This window comes from Procambarus clarkii, chromosome 34 (genome assembly GCF_040958095.1).
Source record: "Procambarus clarkii isolate CNS0578487 chromosome 34, FALCON_Pclarkii_2.0, whole genome shotgun sequence".
Taxonomy (NCBI): domain Eukaryota; kingdom Metazoa; phylum Arthropoda; class Malacostraca; order Decapoda; family Cambaridae; genus Procambarus; species Procambarus clarkii.
The window spans coordinates 20798750-20819053 of record NC_091183.1 but is presented as its reverse complement, the minus strand read 5'-3'; the positions used below and the strand labels follow the sequence as shown (position 1 = coordinate 20819053).

The 20304-nt window shown below is 52.3% G+C and overlaps 1 protein-coding gene across 1 annotated transcript in view; it reads left to right on the top strand.

The window, feature by feature from the left end:
* The window catches only part of LOC138371024 (sodium-coupled monocarboxylate transporter 1-like), a 102393-nt gene extending 82653 nt beyond the window's left edge, over positions 1 to 19740 (top strand). Inside the window, exon 8 of the mRNA XM_069335664.1 lies at positions 19391 to 19740. Coding sequence (XP_069191765.1) covers positions 19391 to 19740 — 350 coding nt within the window. The remainder of the gene's footprint in view (positions 1 to 19390) is intronic.
* Positions 19741 to 20304: the final 564 nt, after the last annotated feature.

Genomic DNA, 20304 nt, shown 5'->3' with positions numbered 1-20304 from the left:
TCAAGCTCGAGAGGCAGGCGGGGGTGGGGGGAAAGGTCCTAGAATGGATAAGGAACTACCTAACAGGAAGGAGCCAAAGAGTTACGGTAAGGGGCGAGAAGTCGGACTGGCGAACAGTAACAAGTGGAGTACCACAAGGATCGGTGCTGGGACCAATTCTATTTCTTGTATATGTTAACGACATGTTTACAGGCGTAGAGTCCTACATGTCGATGTTTGCGGATGATGCAAAGTTGATGAGAAGAGTTGTGACAGATGAGGATTGCAGGATCCTCCAAGAGGACCTGAACAGATTGCAGAGATGGTCAGAGAAATGGCTACTAGAATTCAACACGAGCAAATGTAAAGTTATGGAAATGGGACTAGGAGATAGGAGACCAAAGGGACAGTACACAATGAAGGGGAACAGCCTACCTGTAACGACGCGTGAAAGAGACCTGGGGGTGGACGTAACACCTAATCTATCTCCTGAGGCACATATTAATAGGATAACGACAGCAGCGTACTCTACACTGGCAAAAGTTAGAACATCATTCAGAAACCTAAGTAAGGAGGCATTTAGGGCGCTTTACACTGCCTACGTAAGGCCAGTCTTAGAGTATGCCGCCTCATCATGGAGTCCCCATCTGAAGAAGCATATAATGAAACTGGAAAAGGTTCAGAGGTTTGCAACGAGACTCGTCCCAGAGCTACGAGGGATGGGGTATGAAGAGCGCCTGAGGGAACTGTGCCTTACGACACTAGAAAGAAGAAGGGAGAGGGGGGACATGATAGGAACGTATAAGATACTCAGAGGAATTGACAGAGTGGACATAGACGAAATGTTCACACGGAATAGTAACAGAACGAGAGGACATGGATGGAAGCTTGAAACTCAGATGAGTCACAGAGATGTAAGGAAGTTTTCTTTTAGCGTGAGAGTAGTGGGGAAATGGAATGCACTTCAGGAACAGGTTGTGGAAGCAAATACTATTCATAATTTTAAAACCAGGTAATGATAGGGAAATGGGACAGGAGTCATTGCTGTAAACAACCGATGCTCGAAAGGCGGGATCCAAGAGTCAATGCTCGATCCTGCAAGCACATATAGGTGAGTACATATAGGTGAGTACACACACACACACACACACACACACACACACACACACACACACACACACACACACACACACACACACACACACACACACACACACACACACACACTGTTACGGTGCCCTCTCCTATTTCTTTCGTTTGCCGGCTTAAAGAGTCATATCAGCTCTCCCTACTGATTCTCTGAGGTTCAGGGAGTCTAATGATATATGTGGCGACCAGACCGGCTGCCATTTAATGGAAGGAGGTTATATTATAAGTTGTAAATAAAGGAAAATTGGCGCCCTGTTATAAAATGAAACAGTATCCCCTACGGCAGATATGACCTTTTGGAAGGGAGACAAGCCGATCGCGGATTGGCCGACGTAGGTCGCGGGCGACAAATCAGGGCCCGCCATGACGTCACCGAGTGCCCCGGGCGGCGCCAACGTCAGAGTTGTACTGACCGTGGAAGCGACAGGACGCGCCTCGGTCTGCTCTCAGGGATTGGAGGCTCTGCAAGCCTTGTTCAGTGGATTGAGCTGGCTGTCGCAGCCATCATAGTTATTGGAGACCCTGCGCTTCTGGGAAGCCAAAGAGGAACCAAGTTCAGTGAGCAGAGAAGTGCCAAACTTGGAAAATAGTCGGCGACGACGCTGGGCGGCGCCGCTGGCTGGACGTTGAGGTCTGGAAGGTGGGCGAGCAAGCCTAGCTGTGACTGGGGTCACATCCACTGAGAATCTTGGAAGGACGACACCGTGCCTAGGACAAGGAGCGACGCCCTGTGGGAGAGGCGAGTGTGGGGAAAAATAGTGATTAGCTCAGCGCCCATCGATGAACCAGGATTGGGGCAGCTGAATCTCAGGGATTGGAACGGCGACGACGCGAAGGCTTCACGACACCTGAGGGCCTGTGGAACGTCCTGGATCGTCGAGGATCGACCCAAGGAAGCGTGGGAACCTCACACCATCGAGGGACAGGCGTCGTGAGCCAGGAGTGTAAGGTAGATCATTTTTCCCTCCCATTACCCCTTGTATGAGTAGGCTAGTTAGGCCACAATATTTACTCGTGTATGTGGCAGCAAGACTTTATTACTTTAATAGTAGAGTAGGCTGCAAGGCAGCTTGTGTCCAGGACTGTCAGAGAGGACAGTGTGTATGGATGGCAGGACAGTGAAGAAGAGGTGCCGACGTGGTGAAGAGGCCCTCCTGTGAGAGTGTGAGACTCCGGTCTTCCTGCCCATTTGAAGGAGTGTTGGAGGTCGTGGAAGAAGAGGCTGACGATCTCCAGACTCATTATCCATATTCCATATTCATGTATTACTTGTGATTGTGTGTGTGTGTTCATGTAATTTGCGTCAGTAAATCCACACATTTTATTACTGTGTTTGAGTGCGCCTCCATTTATGATATTTCTCTATGAGCATACATTTCTGGCTACTAACAATATATAATTCACCCACTGAACTGCATCGCTGGGGTGCAGATATAATAACCCAGCTGGCGACCTTGCTAAGAGGAAGATAGAGAAGACAGGCGGGAAAGGAGTTCCTGCAACCTTTTTTTGTCTGGCAGGCAAGACTCAGGGAGGTTATGGTCATAGGTAAACCTGAGTCTTCCTTCACTCCCCCACGGGTCTAGGCCGGAACTGTTAACAGCAGTTTCCCCGTGTTTGACTGAAGGGCTTCCAGGGTGAATCAGTGGCACCCCTTTGTGGTGGAAGCAAAGACCTGCGGAGGTGGGCATTGTTGGTCCTCTCTTGTGTGACCAAGGAGACTCCGGTGAATCCAGGGAGTCGGAGGGGCTGAGTATTTGGGCCTTTGAGCCCCTAGCAGCCGAGTGTTAGCAGAGCCCCGGACCGCCCACCCCCACGTGACAAGAGAACTGGCGACCTCGCCAGGATTCGAACCCCAGTAGCCAAGAACTGGGAACTTCGCCAGGAAGCGTGGATCAAGCTACAGTGTGGACCAAATTGCAAGACAAGTGTTGCCAGGGTACTAATACAGTGTGGCCAGTGAATTCGGTGGTACTGTTACTCAACCAGCTAAGGGACTGAAACGGTGAAATTAGTGCCTACTAACTTGTCTGTGCTGTCGTGTATGCTCAATGATATAGAGATGGAGGAAGACAAAGTAAAGAAATTTATTGACACAAGGGACGAGAGAATTTTGGAAGAGTGTACCAAGGCCCAGCTCCAACAAGTGGCAAACCACTTTGGGATCAGGTTGAGGACGACTAAGGTAGCGGAGCGAAGGATAGAGATCATGGCACAGCTCACAGCTCGAGAGGAAGCGACAGGAGAGGAGCCATCTCAAGAGGAGCCGTCCCGAGGAGAGCCGTCGCAAGGTGAACCGTCCCGACTAGGGCCACCCCAAGCGCCTACCAGTGTGGAGAGAATTCACAGTGAACATGGGAGCAGTGGAAGGTCCAGCTGTAGTAAGAGGAGCCTGCAACTGGAAATAATGAAGATGCAACTGGAAGCCCAGCTGCGACGAGAGGAAAGAGAAGCGCAAATGCAGCGAGAGGAACGTGCAGCTGAGCTGCAGCGAGAGGAACGTACAGCTGAGCTGCAGCGAGGTGAGCGAGAAGCACGGCTGCAGCTGCAGCGAGAGGAGCGAGAAGCTCGGCTGCAGCGAGAAGAAGGAGAGAGACAACTGCGACTGGAGGAGATAAAGGCAAAGAAAGAAGTCGAATTGCGTCGCGTTGAACGTGGTCTGCCCTCACTACCTGCACGGCGGGATGACCTCAAGGTAAGGGAACGTGACTTACCTACGTTCGAACCACAAGAAGCTGAGGCGTTCTTCGAACACTTTGAACGGATAGCGACTCTGAAGGAGTGGCCGGAAGATGATTGGGCTGCTCTGGTCCAGGGCAGGTTGACTGGTGAGGCCCGGGAAGCCTATAACATGCTGGACCTAGAGGAGTGTACTAGTTATGACGCGATTAAGAATGCGGTTCTCCACTCATTCCGGCTGACTCCGGAGATGTACCGGAAGCGGTTCAGAGAGTGTACAAGAGCGTCGGGAAAGACTTACGCCGAGACCGCCAGGGATATGGAAAGGAAATTCCTACGATGGTTGAAGGCGGAGGAAGCGGAGTCGGTGGATGATGTTAAACGACTGATAGTGATGGAGAAGTTCATGTCGGTGCTCCATCCTGAGTTGCGAGTAAGGGTGAGAGAAGCAGGTATTAAGGACCTGAAGGCTGCAGCGGATCGAGCCGACATGCTGGAGGAGGCACTACATATCAGGAGGGAGGGGCCGCCCAGACACTCGCCTTACCCCAGGTCGGGAGGGAACTTTAGGAGTTCAGGAGGAGCGAGGACGAGTGGGGACTCTCCCAAGAGTAGTGTGCCCGATGAAGTAACGTGGTTCAAGAGCTCAAGAGACGCGGGGAGGAAGCCCCAAGCTGTGAGCAGTGGACCTAACTCGGGAGCAAGTGCTGCAGTCCCGGACACGACGACAGGGAGTCCAAGGAGGACCCAGGGGACGTCTGCAAGTGGTACCGCCAGAGTGACTGGCGAGTGGCCGCCCAGGAGAGGCAGCCGATGCTACAACTGTGGCGTGAGAGGACATTATGCCCGCGAGTGTGAGGAGCACCAAAGGAATGTAGGATTAATGTTGGAAGAGGAGAGAGTGTTTGTTCACACCCCATATTATAGTGGACCCAACGTGAATGGTTGGGAAATGAAGTTGGGTGAACATCCCTTCGTTTTCGGGGCCAACGTGAAGTTTGGAAAGTCAGACCCAGTGGAGGTTGCCGTGCTTCGAGATACGGGTGCTGACATAAGTATGGTGACCAGGAGTATTCTCCCCAAGGAATTTAATGATTCACCTGTGGGAGTGGTGAGGATACGCAGTGTGGGGGAGGAATACAGGTTGCCACTTCACGAAGTACAGCTGATTGCCGACTGCGGAGTCGAGAAAGCTATAGTAGCTGTAGCCCCCAAGTTACCCCTAGAGCATGTACAGATGGTGCTGGGTAATGACCTCGGAGGAGGCAGGATACAACCTGATTGGGCCAGGAGTGCCTATGTTTCAAGCAGCGGTACAACCCTGCCAGGTGAGGTATCAGTCGCTCCAAATAATAGTGAGGAAGCCGACTTCGCCAGGGGAAACGTCGCCAGAGACGACGACAACGTGGGCGAGAGTGCAGAGAGGTCGTCGGAGGTAGTGGAAAACCCCGACGAAGCCCTCCGACTAAGCCTGATGATGCGGGTGGAGGAGTGGCGAGGAGCAGCCGTACAAACGCCTGGGGCGGTGAAGAGGCTGCAGACCGCACTCCCTCCATACAGAAACGTGAATAAAGTAAGCTCAGTGGATGAGCGAACGGCAGTGAGGGGCAGAGTGGAGGAGCCACGACGCAAGGCACCCTATGCCGGCCAGATGAATAGTGGTAGGTGCAAGACGAACCACCGTAGTGAGGTGAGCCACAGGGAGGTGGAAGAGCCCAACCACGAACCGAAGAAGACGTCTGCAGGGAAGAAAATCTCATGGAGGAGTGAAGATGTTCGTCGGGAACGAAGGAGCGAGTGGTATAGGAAAGGCAATACGAAGAAAGCAGGGAATAGGTACACCCAGGGTAGGCGCCAGCCTAACCAGAGGGGCATTGGGCCATCGCAAAAGCCTAGTGTGGAAGAGAGGGAGCTGCTGGATGGAGTACAGGTTACAAGTGCCACTGTGAGGAGACAACGCACCTACGGGAGAAGAGGAACCGAGAAGAGAGAAGATTGGCGAAGAGGAGATCATGGGAGGAAACATGGAGTACCTGTAGGACGCAATGGAAATGCAAGACTATCTCGGAGTGCACGACGCGGTGGAGGCGCTGCATGCACTGAATCTTACAGTGGTAACGAGCCGTGGGAGTACACTTGTAGCCACGGAGAGAGGATTTCTTGTAGGTGTTCAGGGAACACCCATCACACCCGGTACTATGCGAGGTGGAGATACAATGAGGCAAGTGACTGGCAGGGTGGTACGAGCCACGTCACCAACTGGAGGAGTGACACTTCAGGAACGGAGGGAGCAAGAGTATAGATTGCCCTCTTGAGTGCTGCTCTTCCGATATGACTCTTATTTTAAGGGGAGGGGTATGTTACAGTGCCCTCTCCTATTTCTTTCGTTTGCCGGCTTAAAGAGTCATATCAGCTCTCCCTACTGATTCTCTGAGGTTCAGGGAGTCTAATGATATATGTGGCGACCAGACCGGCTGCCATTTAATGGAAGGAGGTTATATTATAAGTTGTAAATAAAGGAAAATTGGCGCCCTGTTATAAAATGAAACAGTATCCCCTACGGCAGATATGACCTTTTGGAAGGGAGACAAGCCGATCGCGGATTGGCCGACGTAGGTCGCGGGCGACAAATCAGGGCCCGCCATGACGTCACCGAGTGCCCCGGGCGGCGCCAACGTCAGAGTTGTACTGACCGTGGAAGCGACAGGACGCGCCTCGGTCTGCTCTCAGGGATTGGAGGCTCTGCAAGCCTTGTTCAGTGGATTGAGCTGGCTGTCGCAGCCATCATAGTTATTGGAGACCCTGCGCTTCTGGGAAGCCAAAGAGGAACCAAGTTCAGTGAGCAGAGAAGTGCCAAACTTGGAAAATAGTCGGCGACGACGCTGGGCGGCGCCGCTGGCTGGACGTTGAGGTCTGGAAGGTGGGCGAGCAAGCCTAGCTGTGACTGGGGTCACATCCACTGAGAATCTTGGAAGGACGACACCGTGCCTAGGACAAGGAGCGACGCCCTGTGGGAGAGGCGAGTGTGGGGAAAAATAGTGATTAGCTCAGCGCCCATCGATGAACCAGGATTGGGGCAGCTGAATCTCAGGGATTGGAACGGCGACGACGCGAAGGCTTCACGACACCTGAGGGCCTGTGGAACGTCCTGGATCGTCGAGGATCGACCCAAGGAAGCGTGGGAACCTCACACCATCGAGGGACAGGCGTCGTGAGCCAGGAGTGTAAGGTAGATCATTTTTCCCTCCCATTACCCCTTGTATGAGTAGGCTAGTTAGGCCACAATATTTACTCGTGTATGTGGCAGCAAGACTTTATTACTTTAATAGTAGAGTAGGCTGCAAGGCAGCTTGTGTCCAGGACTGTCAGAGAGGACAGTGTGTATGGATGGCAGGACAGTGAAGAAGAGGTGCCGACGTGGTGAAGAGGCCCTCCTGTGAGAGTGTGAGACTCCGGTCTTCCTGCCCATTTGAAGGAGTGTTGGAGGTCGTGGAAGAAGAGGCTGACGATCTCCAGACTCATTATCCATATTCCATATTCATGTATTACTTGTGATTGTGTGTGTGTGTTCATGTAATTTGCGTCAGTAAATCCACACATTTTATTACTGTGTTTGAGTGCGCCTCCATTTATGATATTTCTCTATGAGCATACATTTCTGGCTACTAACAATATATAATTCACCCACTGAACTGCATCGCTGGGGTGCAGATATAATAACCCAGCTGGCGACCTTGCTAAGAGGAAGATAGAGAAGACAGGCGGGAAAGGAGTTCCTGCAACCTTTTTTTGTCTGGCAGGCAAGACTCAGGGAGGTTATGGTCATAGGTAAACCTGAGTCTTCCTTCACTCCCCCACGGGTCTAGGCCGGAACTGTTAACAGCAGTTTCCCCGTGTTTGACTGAAGGGCTTCCAGGGTGAATCAGTGGCACCCCTTTGTGGTGGAAGCAAAGACCTGCGGAGGTGGGCATTGTTGGTCCTCTCTTGTGTGACCAAGGAGACTCCGGTGAATCCAGGGAGTCGGAGGGGCTGAGTATTTGGGCCTTTGAGCCCCTAGCAGCCGAGTGTTAGCAGAGCCCCGGACCGCCCACCCCCACGTGACAAGAGAACTGGCGACCTCGCCAGGATTCGAACCCCAGTAGCCAAGAACTGGGAACTTCGCCAGGAAGCGTGGATCAAGCTACAGTGTGGACCAAATTGCAAGACAAGTGTTGCCAGGGTACTAATACAGTGTGGCCAGTGAATTCGGTGGTACTGTTACTCAACCAGCTAAGGGACTGAAACGGTGAAATTAGTGCCTACTAACTTGTCTGTGCTGTCGTGTATGCTCAATGATATAGAGATGGAGGAAGACAAAGTAAAGAAATTTATTGACACAAGGGACGAGAGAATTTTGGAAGAGTGTACCAAGGCCCAGCTCCAACAAGTGGCAAACCACTTTGGGATCAGGTTGAGGACGACTAAGGTAGCGGAGCGAAGGATAGAGATCATGGCACAGCTCACAGCTCGAGAGGAAGCGACGGGAGAGGAGCCATCTCAAGAGGAGCCGTCCCGAGGAGAGCCGTCGCAAGGTGAACCGTCCCGACTAGGGCCACCCCAAGCGCCTACCAGTGTGGAGAGAATTCACAGTGAACATGGGAGCAGTGGAAGGTCCAGCTGTAGTAAGAGGAGCCTGCAACTGGAAATAATGAAGATGCAACTGGAAGCCCAGCTGCGACGAGAGGAAAGAGAAGCGCAAATGCAGCGAGAGGAACGTGCAGCTGAGCTGCAGCGAGAGGAACGTACAGCTGAGCTGCAGCGAGGTGAGCGAGAAGCACGGCTGCAGCTGCAGCGAGAGGAGCGAGAAGCTCGGCTGCAGCGAGAAGAAGGAGAGAGACAACTGCGACTGGAGGAGATAAAGGCAAAGAAAGAAGTCGAATTGCGTCGCGTTGAACGTGGTCTGCCCTCACTACCTGCACGGCGGGATGACCTCAAGGTAAGGGAACGTGACTTACCTACGTTCGAACCACAAGAAGCTGAGGCGTTCTTCGAACACTTTGAACGGATAGCGACTCTGAAGGAGTGGCCGGAAGATGATTGGGCTGCTCTGGTCCAGGGCAGGTTGACTGGTGAGGCCCGGGAAGCCTATAACATGCTGGACCTAGAGGAGTGTACTAGTTATGACGCGATTAAGAATGCGGTTCTCCACTCATTCCGGCTGACTCCGGAGATGTACCGGAAGCGGTTCAGAGAGTGTACAAGAGCGTCGGGAAAGACTTACGCCGAGACCGCCAGGGATATGGAAAGGAAATTCCTACGATGGTTGAAGGCGGAGGAAGCGGAGTCGGTGGATGATGTTAAACGACTGATAGTGATGGAGAAGTTCATGTCGGTGCTCCATCCTGAGTTGCGAGTAAGGGTGAGAGAAGCAGGTATTAAGGACCTGAAGGCTGCAGCGGATCGAGCCGACATGCTGGAGGAGGCACTACATATCAGGAGGGAGGGGCCGCCCAGACACTCGCCTTACCCCAGGTCGGGAGGGAACTTTAGGAGTTCAGGAGGAGCGAGGACGAGTGGGGACTCTCCCAAGAGTAGTGTGCCCGATGAAGTAACGTGGTTCAAGAGCTCAAGAGACGCGGGGAGGAAGCCCCAAGCTGTGAGCAGTGGACCTAACTCGGGAGCAAGTGCTGCAGTCCCGGACACGACGACAGGGAGTCCAAGGAGGACCCAGGGGACGTCTGCAAGTGGTACCGCCAGAGTGACTGGCGAGTGGCCGCCCAGGAGAGGCAGCCGATGCTACAACTGTGGCGTGAGAGGACATTATGCCCGCGAGTGTGAGGAGCACCAAAGGAATGTAGGATTAATGTTGGAAGAGGAGAGAGTGTTTGTTCACACCCCATATTATAGTGGACCCAACGTGAATGGTTGGGAAATGAAGTTGGGTGAACATCCCTTCGTTTTCGGGGCCAACGTGAAGTTTGGAAAGTCAGACCCAGTGGAGGTTGCCGTGCTTCGAGATACGGGTGCTGACATAAGTATGGTGACCAGGAGTATTCTCCCCAAGGAATTTAATGAGTCACCTGTGGGAGTGGTGAGGATACGCAGTGTGGGGGAGGAATACAGGTTGCCACTTCACGAAGTACAGCTGATTGCCGACTGCGGAGTCGAGAAAGCTATAGTAGCTGTAGCCCCCAAGTTACCCCTAGAGCATGTACAGATGGTGCTGGGTAATGACCTCGGAGGAGGCAGGATACAACCTGATTGGGCCAGGAGTGCCTATGTTTCAAGCAGCGGTACAACCCTGCCAGGTGAGGTATCAGTCGCTCCAAATAATAGTGAGGAAGCCGACTTCGCCAGGGGAAACGTCGCCAGAGACGACGACAACGTGGGCGAGAGTGCAGAGAGGTCGTCGGAGGTAGTGGAAAACCCCGACGAAGCCCTCCGACTAAGCCTGATGATGCGGGTGGAGGAGTGGCGAGGAGCAGCCGTACAAACGCCTGGGGCGGTGAAGAGGCTGCAGACCGCACTCCCTCCATACAGAAACGTGAATAAAGTAAGCTCAGTGGATGAGCGAACGGCAGTGAGGGGCAGAGTGGAGGAGCCACGACGCAAGGCACCCTATGCCGGCCAGATGAATAGTGGTAGGTGCAAGACGAACCACCGTAGTGAGGTGAGCCACAGGGAGGTGGAAGAGCCCAACCACGAACCGAAGAAGACGTCTGCAGGGAAGAAAATCTCATGGAGGAGTGAAGATGTTCGTCGGGAACGAAGGAGCGAGTGGTATAGGAAAGGCAATACGAAGAAAGCAGGGAATAGGTACACCCAGGGTAGGCGCCAGCCTAACCAGAGGGGCATTGGGCCATCGCAAAAGCCTAGTGTGGAAGAGAGGGAGCTGCTGGATGGAGTACAGGTTACAAGTGCCACTGTGAGGAGACAACGCACCTACGGGAGAAGAGGAACCGAGAAGAGAGAAGATTGGCGAAGAGGAGATCATGGGAGGAAACATGGAGTACCTGTAGGACGCAATGGAAATGCAAGACTATCTCGGAGTGCACGACGCGGTGGAGGCGCTGCATGCACTGAATCTTACAGTGGTAACGAGCCGTGGGAGTACACTTGTAGCCACGGAGAGAGGATTTCTTGTAGGTGTTCAGGGAACACCCATCACACCCGGTACTATGCGAGGTGGAGATACAATGAGGCAAGTGACTGGCAGGGTGGTACGAGCCACGTCACCAACTGGAGGAGTGACACTTCAGGAACGGAGGGAGCAAGAGTATAGATTGCCCTCTTGAGTGCTGCTCTTCCGATATGACTCTTATTTTAAGGGGAGGGGTATGTTACAGTGCCCTCTCCTATTTCTTTCGTTTGCCGGCTTAAAGAGTCATATCAGCTCTCCCTACTGATTCTCTGAGGTTCAGGGAGTCTAATGATATATGTGGCGACCAGACCGGCTGCCATTTAATGGAAGGAGGTTATATTATAAGTTGTAAATAAAGGAAAATTGGCGCCCTGTTATAAAATGAAACAGTATCCCCTACGGCAGATATGACCTTTTGGAAGGGAGACAAGCCGATCGCGGATTGGCCGACGTAGGTCGCGGGCGACAAATCAGGGCCCGCCATGACGTCACCGAGTGCCCCGGGCGGCGCCAACGTCAGAGTTGTACTGACCGTGGAAGCGACAGGACGCGCCTCGGTCTGCTCTCAGGGATTGGAGGCTCTGCAAGCCTTGTTCAGTGGATTGAGCTGGCTGTCGCAGCCATCATAGTTATTGGAGACCCTGCGCTTCTGGGAAGCCAAAGAGGAACCAAGTTCAGTGAGCAGAGAAGTGCCAAACTTGGAAAATAGTCGGCGACGACGCTGGGCGGCGCCGCTGGCTGGACGTTGAGGTCTGGAAGGTGGGCGAGCAAGCCTAGCTGTGACTGGGGTCACATCCACTGAGAATCTTGGAAGGACGACACCGTGCCTAGGACAAGGAGCGACGCCCTGTGGGAGAGGCGAGTGTGGGGAAAAATAGTGATTAGCTCAGCGCCCATCGATGAACCAGGATTGGGGCAGCTGAATCTCAGGGATTGGAACGGCGACGACGCGAAGGCTTCACGACACCTGAGGGCCTGTGGAACGTCCTGGATCGTCGAGGATCGACCCAAGGAAGCGTGGGAACCTCACACCATCGAGGGACAGGCGTCGTGAGCCAGGAGTGTAAGGTAGATCATTTTTCCCTCCCATTACCCCTTGTATGAGTAGGCTAGTTAGGCCACAATATTTACTCGTGTATGTGGCAGCAAGACTTTATTACTTTAATAGTAGAGTAGGCTGCAAGGCAGCTTGTGTCCAGGACTGTCAGAGAGGACAGTGTGTATGGATGGCAGGACAGTGAAGAAGAGGTGCCGACGTGGTGAAGAGGCCCTCCTGTGAGAGTGTGAGACTCCGGTCTTCCTGCCCATTTGAAGGAGTGTTGGAGGTCGTGGAAGAAGAGGCTGACGATCTCCAGACTCATTATCCATATTCCATATTCATGTATTACTTGTGATTGTGTGTGTGTGTTCATGTAATTTGCGTCAGTAAATCCACACATTTTATTACTGTGTTTGAGTGCGCCTCCATTTATGATATTTCTCTATGAGCATACATTTCTGGCTACTAACAATATATAATTCACCCACTGAACTGCATCGCTGGGGTGCAGATATAATAACCCAGCTGGCGACCTTGCTAAGAGGAAGATAGAGAAGACAGGCGGGAAAGGAGTTCCTGCAACCTTTTTTTGTCTGGCAGGCAAGACTCAGGGAGGTTATGGTCATAGGTAAACCTGAGTCTTCCTTCACTCCCCCACGGGTCTAGGCCGGAACTGTTAACAGCAGTTTCCCCGTGTTTGACTGAAGGGCTTCCAGGGTGAATCAGTGGCACCCCTTTGTGGTGGAAGCAAAGACCTGCGGAGGTGGGCATTGTTGGTCCTCTCTTGTGTGACCAAGGAGACTCCGGTGAATCCAGGGAGTCGGAGGGGCTGAGTATTTGGGCCTTTGAGCCCCTAGCAGCCGAGTGTTAGCAGAGCCCCGGACCGCCCACCCCCACGTGACAAGAGAACTGGCGACCTCGCCAGGATTCGAACCCCAGTAGCCAAGAACTGGGAACTTCGCCAGGAAGCGTGGATCAAGCTACAGTGTGGACCAAATTGCAAGACAAGTGTTGCCAGGGTACTAATACAGTGTGGCCAGTGAATTCGGTGGTACTGTTACTCAACCAGCTAAGGGACTGAAACGGTGAAATTAGTGCCTACTAACTTGTCTGTGCTGTCGTGTATGCTCAATGATATAGAGATGGAGGAAGACAAAGTAAAGAAATTTATTGACACAAGGGACGAGAGAATTTTGGAAGAGTGTACCAAGGCCCAGCTCCAACAAGTGGCAAACCACTTTGGGATCAGGTTGAGGACGACTAAGGTAGCGGAGCGAAGGATAGAGATCATGGCACAGCTCACAGCTCGAGAGGAAGCGACGGGAGAGGAGCCATCTCAAGAGGAGCCGTCCCGAGGAGAGCCGTCGCAAGGTGAACCGTCCCGACTAGGGCCACCCCAAGCGCCTACCAGTGTGGAGAGAATTCACAGTGAACATGGGAGCAGTGGAAGGTCCAGCTGTAGTAAGAGGAGCCTGCAACTGGAAATAATGAAGATGCAACTGGAAGCCCAGCTGCGACGAGAGGAAAGAGAAGCGCAAATGCAGCGAGAGGAACGTGCAGCTGAGCTGCAGCGAGAGGAACGTACAGCTGAGCTGCAGCGAGGTGAGCGAGAAGCACGGCTGCAGCTGCAGCGAGAGGAGCGAGAAGCTCGGCTGCAGCGAGAAGAAGGAGAGAGACAACTGCGACTGGAGGAGATAAAGGCAAAGAAAGAAGTCGAATTGCGTCGCGTTGAACGTGGTCTGCCCTCACTACCTGCACGGCGGGATGACCTCAAGGTAAGGGAACGTGACTTACCTACGTTCGAACCACAAGAAGCTGAGGCGTTCTTCGAACACTTTGAACGGATAGCGACTCTGAAGGAGTGGCCGGAAGATGATTGGGCTGCTCTGGTCCAGGGCAGGTTGACTGGTGAGGCCCGGGAAGCCTATAACATGCTGGACCTAGAGGAGTGTACTAGTTATGACGCGATTAAGAATGCGGTTCTCCACTCATTCCGGCTGACTCCGGAGATGTACCGGAAGCGGTTCAGAGAGTGTACAAGAGCGTCGGGAAAGACTTACGCCGAGACCGCCAGGGATATGGAAAGGAAATTCCTACGATGGTTGAAGGCGGAGGAAGCGGAGTCGGTGGATGATGTTAAACGACTGATAGTGATGGAGAAGTTCATGTCGGTGCTCCATCCTGAGTTGCGAGTAAGGGTGAGAGAAGCAGGTATTAAGGACCTGAAGGCTGCAGCGGATCGAGCCGACATGCTGGAGGAGGCACTACATATCAGGAGGGAGGGGCCGCCCAGACACTCGCCTTACCCCAGGTCGGGAGGGAACTTTAGGAGTTCAGGAGGAGCGAGGACGAGTGGGGACTCTCCCAAGAGTAGTGTGCCCGATGAAGTAACGTGGTTCAAGAGCTCAAGAGACGCGGGGAGGAAGCCCCAAGCTGTGAGCAGTGGACCTAACTCGGGAGCAAGTGCTGCAGTCCCGGACACGACGACAGGGAGTCCAAGGAGGACCCAGGGGACGTCTGCAAGTGGTACCGCCAGAGTGACTGGCGAGTGGCCGCCCAGGAGAGGCAGCCGATGCTACAACTGTGGCGTGAGAGGACATTATGCCCGCGAGTGTGAGGAGCACCAAAGGAATGTAGGATTAATGTTGGAAGAGGAGAGAGTGTTTGTTCACACCCCATATTATAGTGGACCCAACGTGAATGGTTGGGAAATGAAGTTGGGTGAACATCCCTTCGTTTTCGGGGCCAACGTGAAGTTTGGAAAGTCAGACCCAGTGGAGGTTGCCGTGCTTCGAGATACGGGTGCTGACATAAGTATGGTGACCAGGAGTATTCTCCCCAAGGAATTTAATGATTCACCTGTGGGAGTGGTGAGGATACGCAGTGTGGGGGAGGAATACAGGTTGCCACTTCACGAAGTACAGCTGATTGCCGACTGCGGAGTCGAGAAAGCTATAGTAGCTGTAGCCCCCAAGTTACCCCTAGAGCATGTACAGATGGTGCTGGGTAATGACCTCGGAGGAGGCAGGATACAACCTGATTGGGCCAGGAGTGCCTATGTTTCAAGCAGCGGTACAACCCTGCCAGGTGAGGTATCAGTCGCTCCAAATAATAGTGAGGAAGCCGACTTCGCCAGGGGAAACGTCGCCAGAGACGACGACAACGTGGGCGAGAGTGCAGAGAGGTCGTCGGAGGTAGTGGAAAACCCCGACGAAGCCCTCCGACTAAGCCTGATGATGCGGGTGGAGGAGTGGCGAGGAGCAGCCGTACAAACGCCTGGGGCGGTGAAGAGGCTGCAGACCGCACTCCCTCCATACAGAAACGTGAATAAAGTAAGCTCAGTGGATGAGCGAACGGCAGTGAGGGGCAGAGTGGAGGAGCCACGACGCAAGGCACCCTATGCCGGCCAGATGAATAGTGGTAGGTGCAAGACGAACCACCGTAGTGAGGTGAGCCACAGGGAGGTGGAAGAGCCCAACCACGAACCGAAGAAGACGTCTGCAGGGAAGAAAATCTCATGGAGGAGTGAAGATGTTCGTCGGGAACGAAGGAGCGAGTGGTATAGGAAAGGCAATACGAAGAAAGCAGGGAATAGGTACACCCAGGGTAGGCGCCAGCCTAACCAGAGGGGCATTGGGCCATCGCAAAAGCCTAGTGTGGAAGAGAGGGAGCTGCTGGATGGAGTACAGGTTACAAGTGCCACTGTGAGGAGACAACGCACCTACGGGAGAAGAGGAACCGAGAAGAGAGAAGATTGGCGAAGAGGAGATCATGGGAGGAAACATGGAGTACCTGTAGGACGCAATGGAAATGCAAGACTATCTCGGAGTGCACGACGCGGTGGAGGCGCTGCATGCACTGAATCTTACAGTGGTAACGAGCCGTGGGAGTACACTCGTAGCCACGGAGAGAGGATTTCTTGTAGGTGTTCAGGGAACACCCATCACACCCGGTACTATGGGAGGTGGAGATACAATGAGGCAAGTGACTGGCAGGGTGGTACGAGCCACGTCACCAACTGGAGGAGTGACACTTCAGGAACGGAGGGAGCAAGAGTATAGATTGCCCTCTTGAGTGCTGCTCTTCCGATATGACTCTTATTTTAAGGGGAGGGGTATGTTACGGTGCCCTCTCCTATTTCTTTCGTTTGCCGGCTTAAAGAGTCATATCAGCTCTCCCTACTGATTCTCTGAGGTTCAGGGAGTCTAATGATATATGTGGCGACCAGACCGGCTGCCATTTAATGGAAGGAGGTTATATTATAAGTTGTAAATAAAGGAAAATTGGCGCCCTGTTATAAAATGAAACAGTATCCCCTACGGCAGATATGACCTTTTGGAAGGGAGACAAGCCGATCGCGGATTGGCCGACGTAGGTCGCGGGCGACAAATCAGGGCCCGCCATGACGTCACCGAGTGCCCCGGGCGGCGCCAACGTCAGAGTTGTACTGACCGTGGAAGCGACAGGACGCGCCTCGGTCTGCTCTCAGGGATTGGAGGCTCTGCAAGCCTTGTTCAGTGGATTGAGCTGGCTGTCGCAGCCATCATAGTTATTGGAGACCCTGCGCTTCTGGGAAGCCAAAGAGGAACCAAGTTCAGTGAGCAGAGAAGTGCCAAACTTGGAAAATAGTCGGCGACGACGCTGGGCGGCGCCGCTGGCTGGACGTTGAGGTCTGGAAGGTGGGCGAGCAAGCCTAGCTGTGACTGGGGTCACATCCACTGAGAATCTTGGAAGGACGACACCGTGCCTAGGACAAGGAGCGACGCCCTGTGGGAGAGGCGAGTGTGGGGAAAAATAGTGATTAGCTCAGCGCCCATCGATGAACCAGGATTGGGGCAGCTGAATCTCAGGGATTGGAACGGCGACGACGCGAAGGCTTCACGACACCTGAGGGCCTGTGGAACGTCCTGGATCGTCGAGGATCGACCCAAGGAAGCGTGGGAACCTCACACCATCGAGGGACAGGCGTCGTGAGCCAGGAGTGTAAGGTAGATCATTTTTCCCTCCCATTACCCCTTGTATGAGTAGGCTAGTTAGGCCACAATATTTACTCGTGTATGTGGCAGCAAGACTTTATTACTTTAATAGTAGAGTAGGCTGCAAGGCAGCTTGTGTCCAGGACTGTCAGAGAGGACAGTGTGTATGGATGGCAGGACAGTGAAGAAGAGGTGCCGACGTGGTGAAGAGGCCCTCCTGTGAGAGTGTGAGACTCCGGTCTTCCTGCCCATTTGAAGGAGTGTTGGAGGTCGTGGAAGAAGAGGCTGACGATCTCCAGACTCATTATCCATATTCCATATTCATGTATTACTTGTGATTGTGTGTGTGTGTTCATGTAATTTGCGTCAGTAAATCCACACATTTTATTACTGTGTTTGAGTGCGCCTCCATTTATGATATTTCTCTATGAGCATACATTTCTGGCTACTAACAATATATAATTCACCCACTGAACTGCATCGCTGGGGTGCAGATATAATAACCCAGCTGGCGACCTTGCTAAGAGGAAGATAGAGAAGACAGGCGGGAAAGGAGTTCCTGCAACCTTTTTTTGTCTGGCAGGCAAGACTCAGGGAGGTTATGGTCATAGGTAAACCTGAGTCTTCCTTCACTCCCCCACGGGTCTAGGCCGGAACTGTTAACAGCAGTTTCCCCGTGTTTGACTGAAGGGCTTCCAGGGTGAATCAGTGGCACCCCTTTGTGGTGGAAGCAAAGACCTGCGGAGGTGGGCATTGTTGGTCCTCTCTTGTGTGACCAAGGAGACTCCGGTGAATCCAGGGAGTCGGAGGGGCTGAGTATTTGGGCCTTTGAGCCCCTAGCAGCCGAGTGTTAGCAGAGCCCCGGACCGCCCACCCCCACGTGACAAGAGAACACACACACACACACACACACACACACACACACACACACACACACACACACACACACACACACACACACACACACACACACACACACACACACACACACACACACACACACACACACAGACACACACACACACACACACACACACACACACACACACACACACACACACACACACACACACACACACACACACACACACACACACACACACACACACTCACACACACACACACACACACACACACACACACACACACACACACACACACACACACACACACACACACACACACACACACACACACAGTGGTAACTCGAGGTGGGCCTATGCTATGCTCAATTACACAACGACGGACATATTTTGAGTTTAATTTGTTAATTTATATTATGGTATGTTACCATATTTTTTGCACTTGTTACAATTGTTCCCATATCGAGCTTAACACTATGGACAACTCTGATTTCTTGATGTTTCAACAGCGAGAGATGTGATTTTTTTTAAACGGCTTAGCAACTTATGCCTAAGGGTGCATAGCACCACAAGGGGATGCAGACGGTTGGACAGGTCGTCCACACTCAAATTTCATTTATTATTTCCTTAAAACACAAAAGCAGGATAGCAATCATTATGGTATATTGTTTACTCTGTTGGGGCAAAAAATGATGTACCTGACTGTGTTTAGTTCCTGTATCACTGGAATATCCCTAGATAAAGAGTGTTTTACGTAGAGCTTGTCTCCAGTGCCCTTTCCCTCTCACACGCCTTAGTAAACATTCATACGCATAACTATTATTTGCACCATACTCATCACTACCATAGCACAATATTAAGCACAATCACTACCATAAGCATTATTACAATAATAATTGTTGTACTTAATAATTATCACTCTTCCTTCTGCTTGGTCTTGAGGGAGGCCGGCCTCGGGTGAAAGAGGGCTGATCTCTGTCTGGAACCTGTAGGTGCGGGACCGGGACGCCCACCTCCCGAGGGTTGTGTTGCTCAGGCTCTGCTTACCTGGTTGATACCTGGTTGATGGGGTTCTGGGAGTTCTTCTACTTCCCAAGCCCGGCCCGAGGCCAGACTTGACTTGTGAGAGTTTGGTCCACCAGGCTGTTGCTTGGAGCGGCCCGCAGGCCCACATACCCACCACAGCCCGGCTGCTCCGGCACTCCTTGGAGGAAACAATCTAGTTTCCTCTTGAAGATGTCCACGGTCGTTCCGGCAATATTTCTTACGCTCGCTGGGAGGGTGTTGAACAACCGTGGACCTCTGATGTTTATACAGTGTTCTCTGATTGTGCCTATGGCACCTCTGCTCTTGACAGGTTCTATTCTGCATTTTCTTCCATATGGTTCACTCCAGTACGTTGTTATTTTACTGTGTAGATTTCGTACTTGGCCCTCCAGTATTTTTCATATGAATATTATTTGGTATCTCTCTCATCTCCTTTCTAGTGAGTACATTTGGAGAGCTTTGAGACGATCCCAATAGTTTAGGTGCTTTATCGGGTCTATGCGTGCCGCATATGTTCTCTGTATTCCCTCTTTTTCAGCAATCTCTACTGCTCTGAAGGCGGAAGAGAGTACCGAGCAGTACTCAAGACGGGACAACACAAGTGACTTGAAGAGTACAACCATTGTGATGGGATCCCTTGATTTGAAAATTCTCGTAATCCATCCGATTATTTTTCTGGCTGATGCAATATTTGCTTGTTTATGCTCCCGAAACGTTAGACCATCAGACATCATCAGGAGGTTGGGATCGTTCATACCCTTGATGGGGAGTTCTTCTCCGGCCACGTCCACGGCGGTCTCCAAGGTTGGAGGTCTCTGTGCCCTTTTTCACCAACTTCGAGGTCATTCCCGGAACTCACAGTTCCTGCGACGGCGCTGGAACCAATAGTATTGGCGTATGCCTTTCCATTGGAGACTTTTAACGCTGTGGGGAGGGAGGGGGGACCATCTGCCTGGGTAACAGCTTCTGCCCCGAATCGACCTATCCTGGCTTTGCGCCCTGGTGAGGCAACTCCAGACCAAACGGACACCAGAGCGCAACTCCATAGTCTCCTGAAACTGATGGATGCCTACTACTACTACTACTATAGTCATCACTGCCATATGCACAAAACTCATTACTACCATATGCAGGCGATAAGTCACAATAACGTGGCTAAAGTATGTTGACCAGACCACACACTAGAAGGTGAAAGGACGACGACATTTCGGTCCGTCCTGGACCATTCTCAAGTCGATTGTGACAATCGACTTGAGAATGGTCAAGGACGGACCGAAACGTCGTCATCCCTTCACCTTCTAATGAGTGGTCTGGTCAACTTTATCACTACCGTAAACTCCATAGTCGTCAATACCACATGCACCATAATCATCACTAACATATGCACCATACTCATCACAACTATATGCAGCATAGTCATCACTAGCATATGCACAATAGTCATCACTGCCA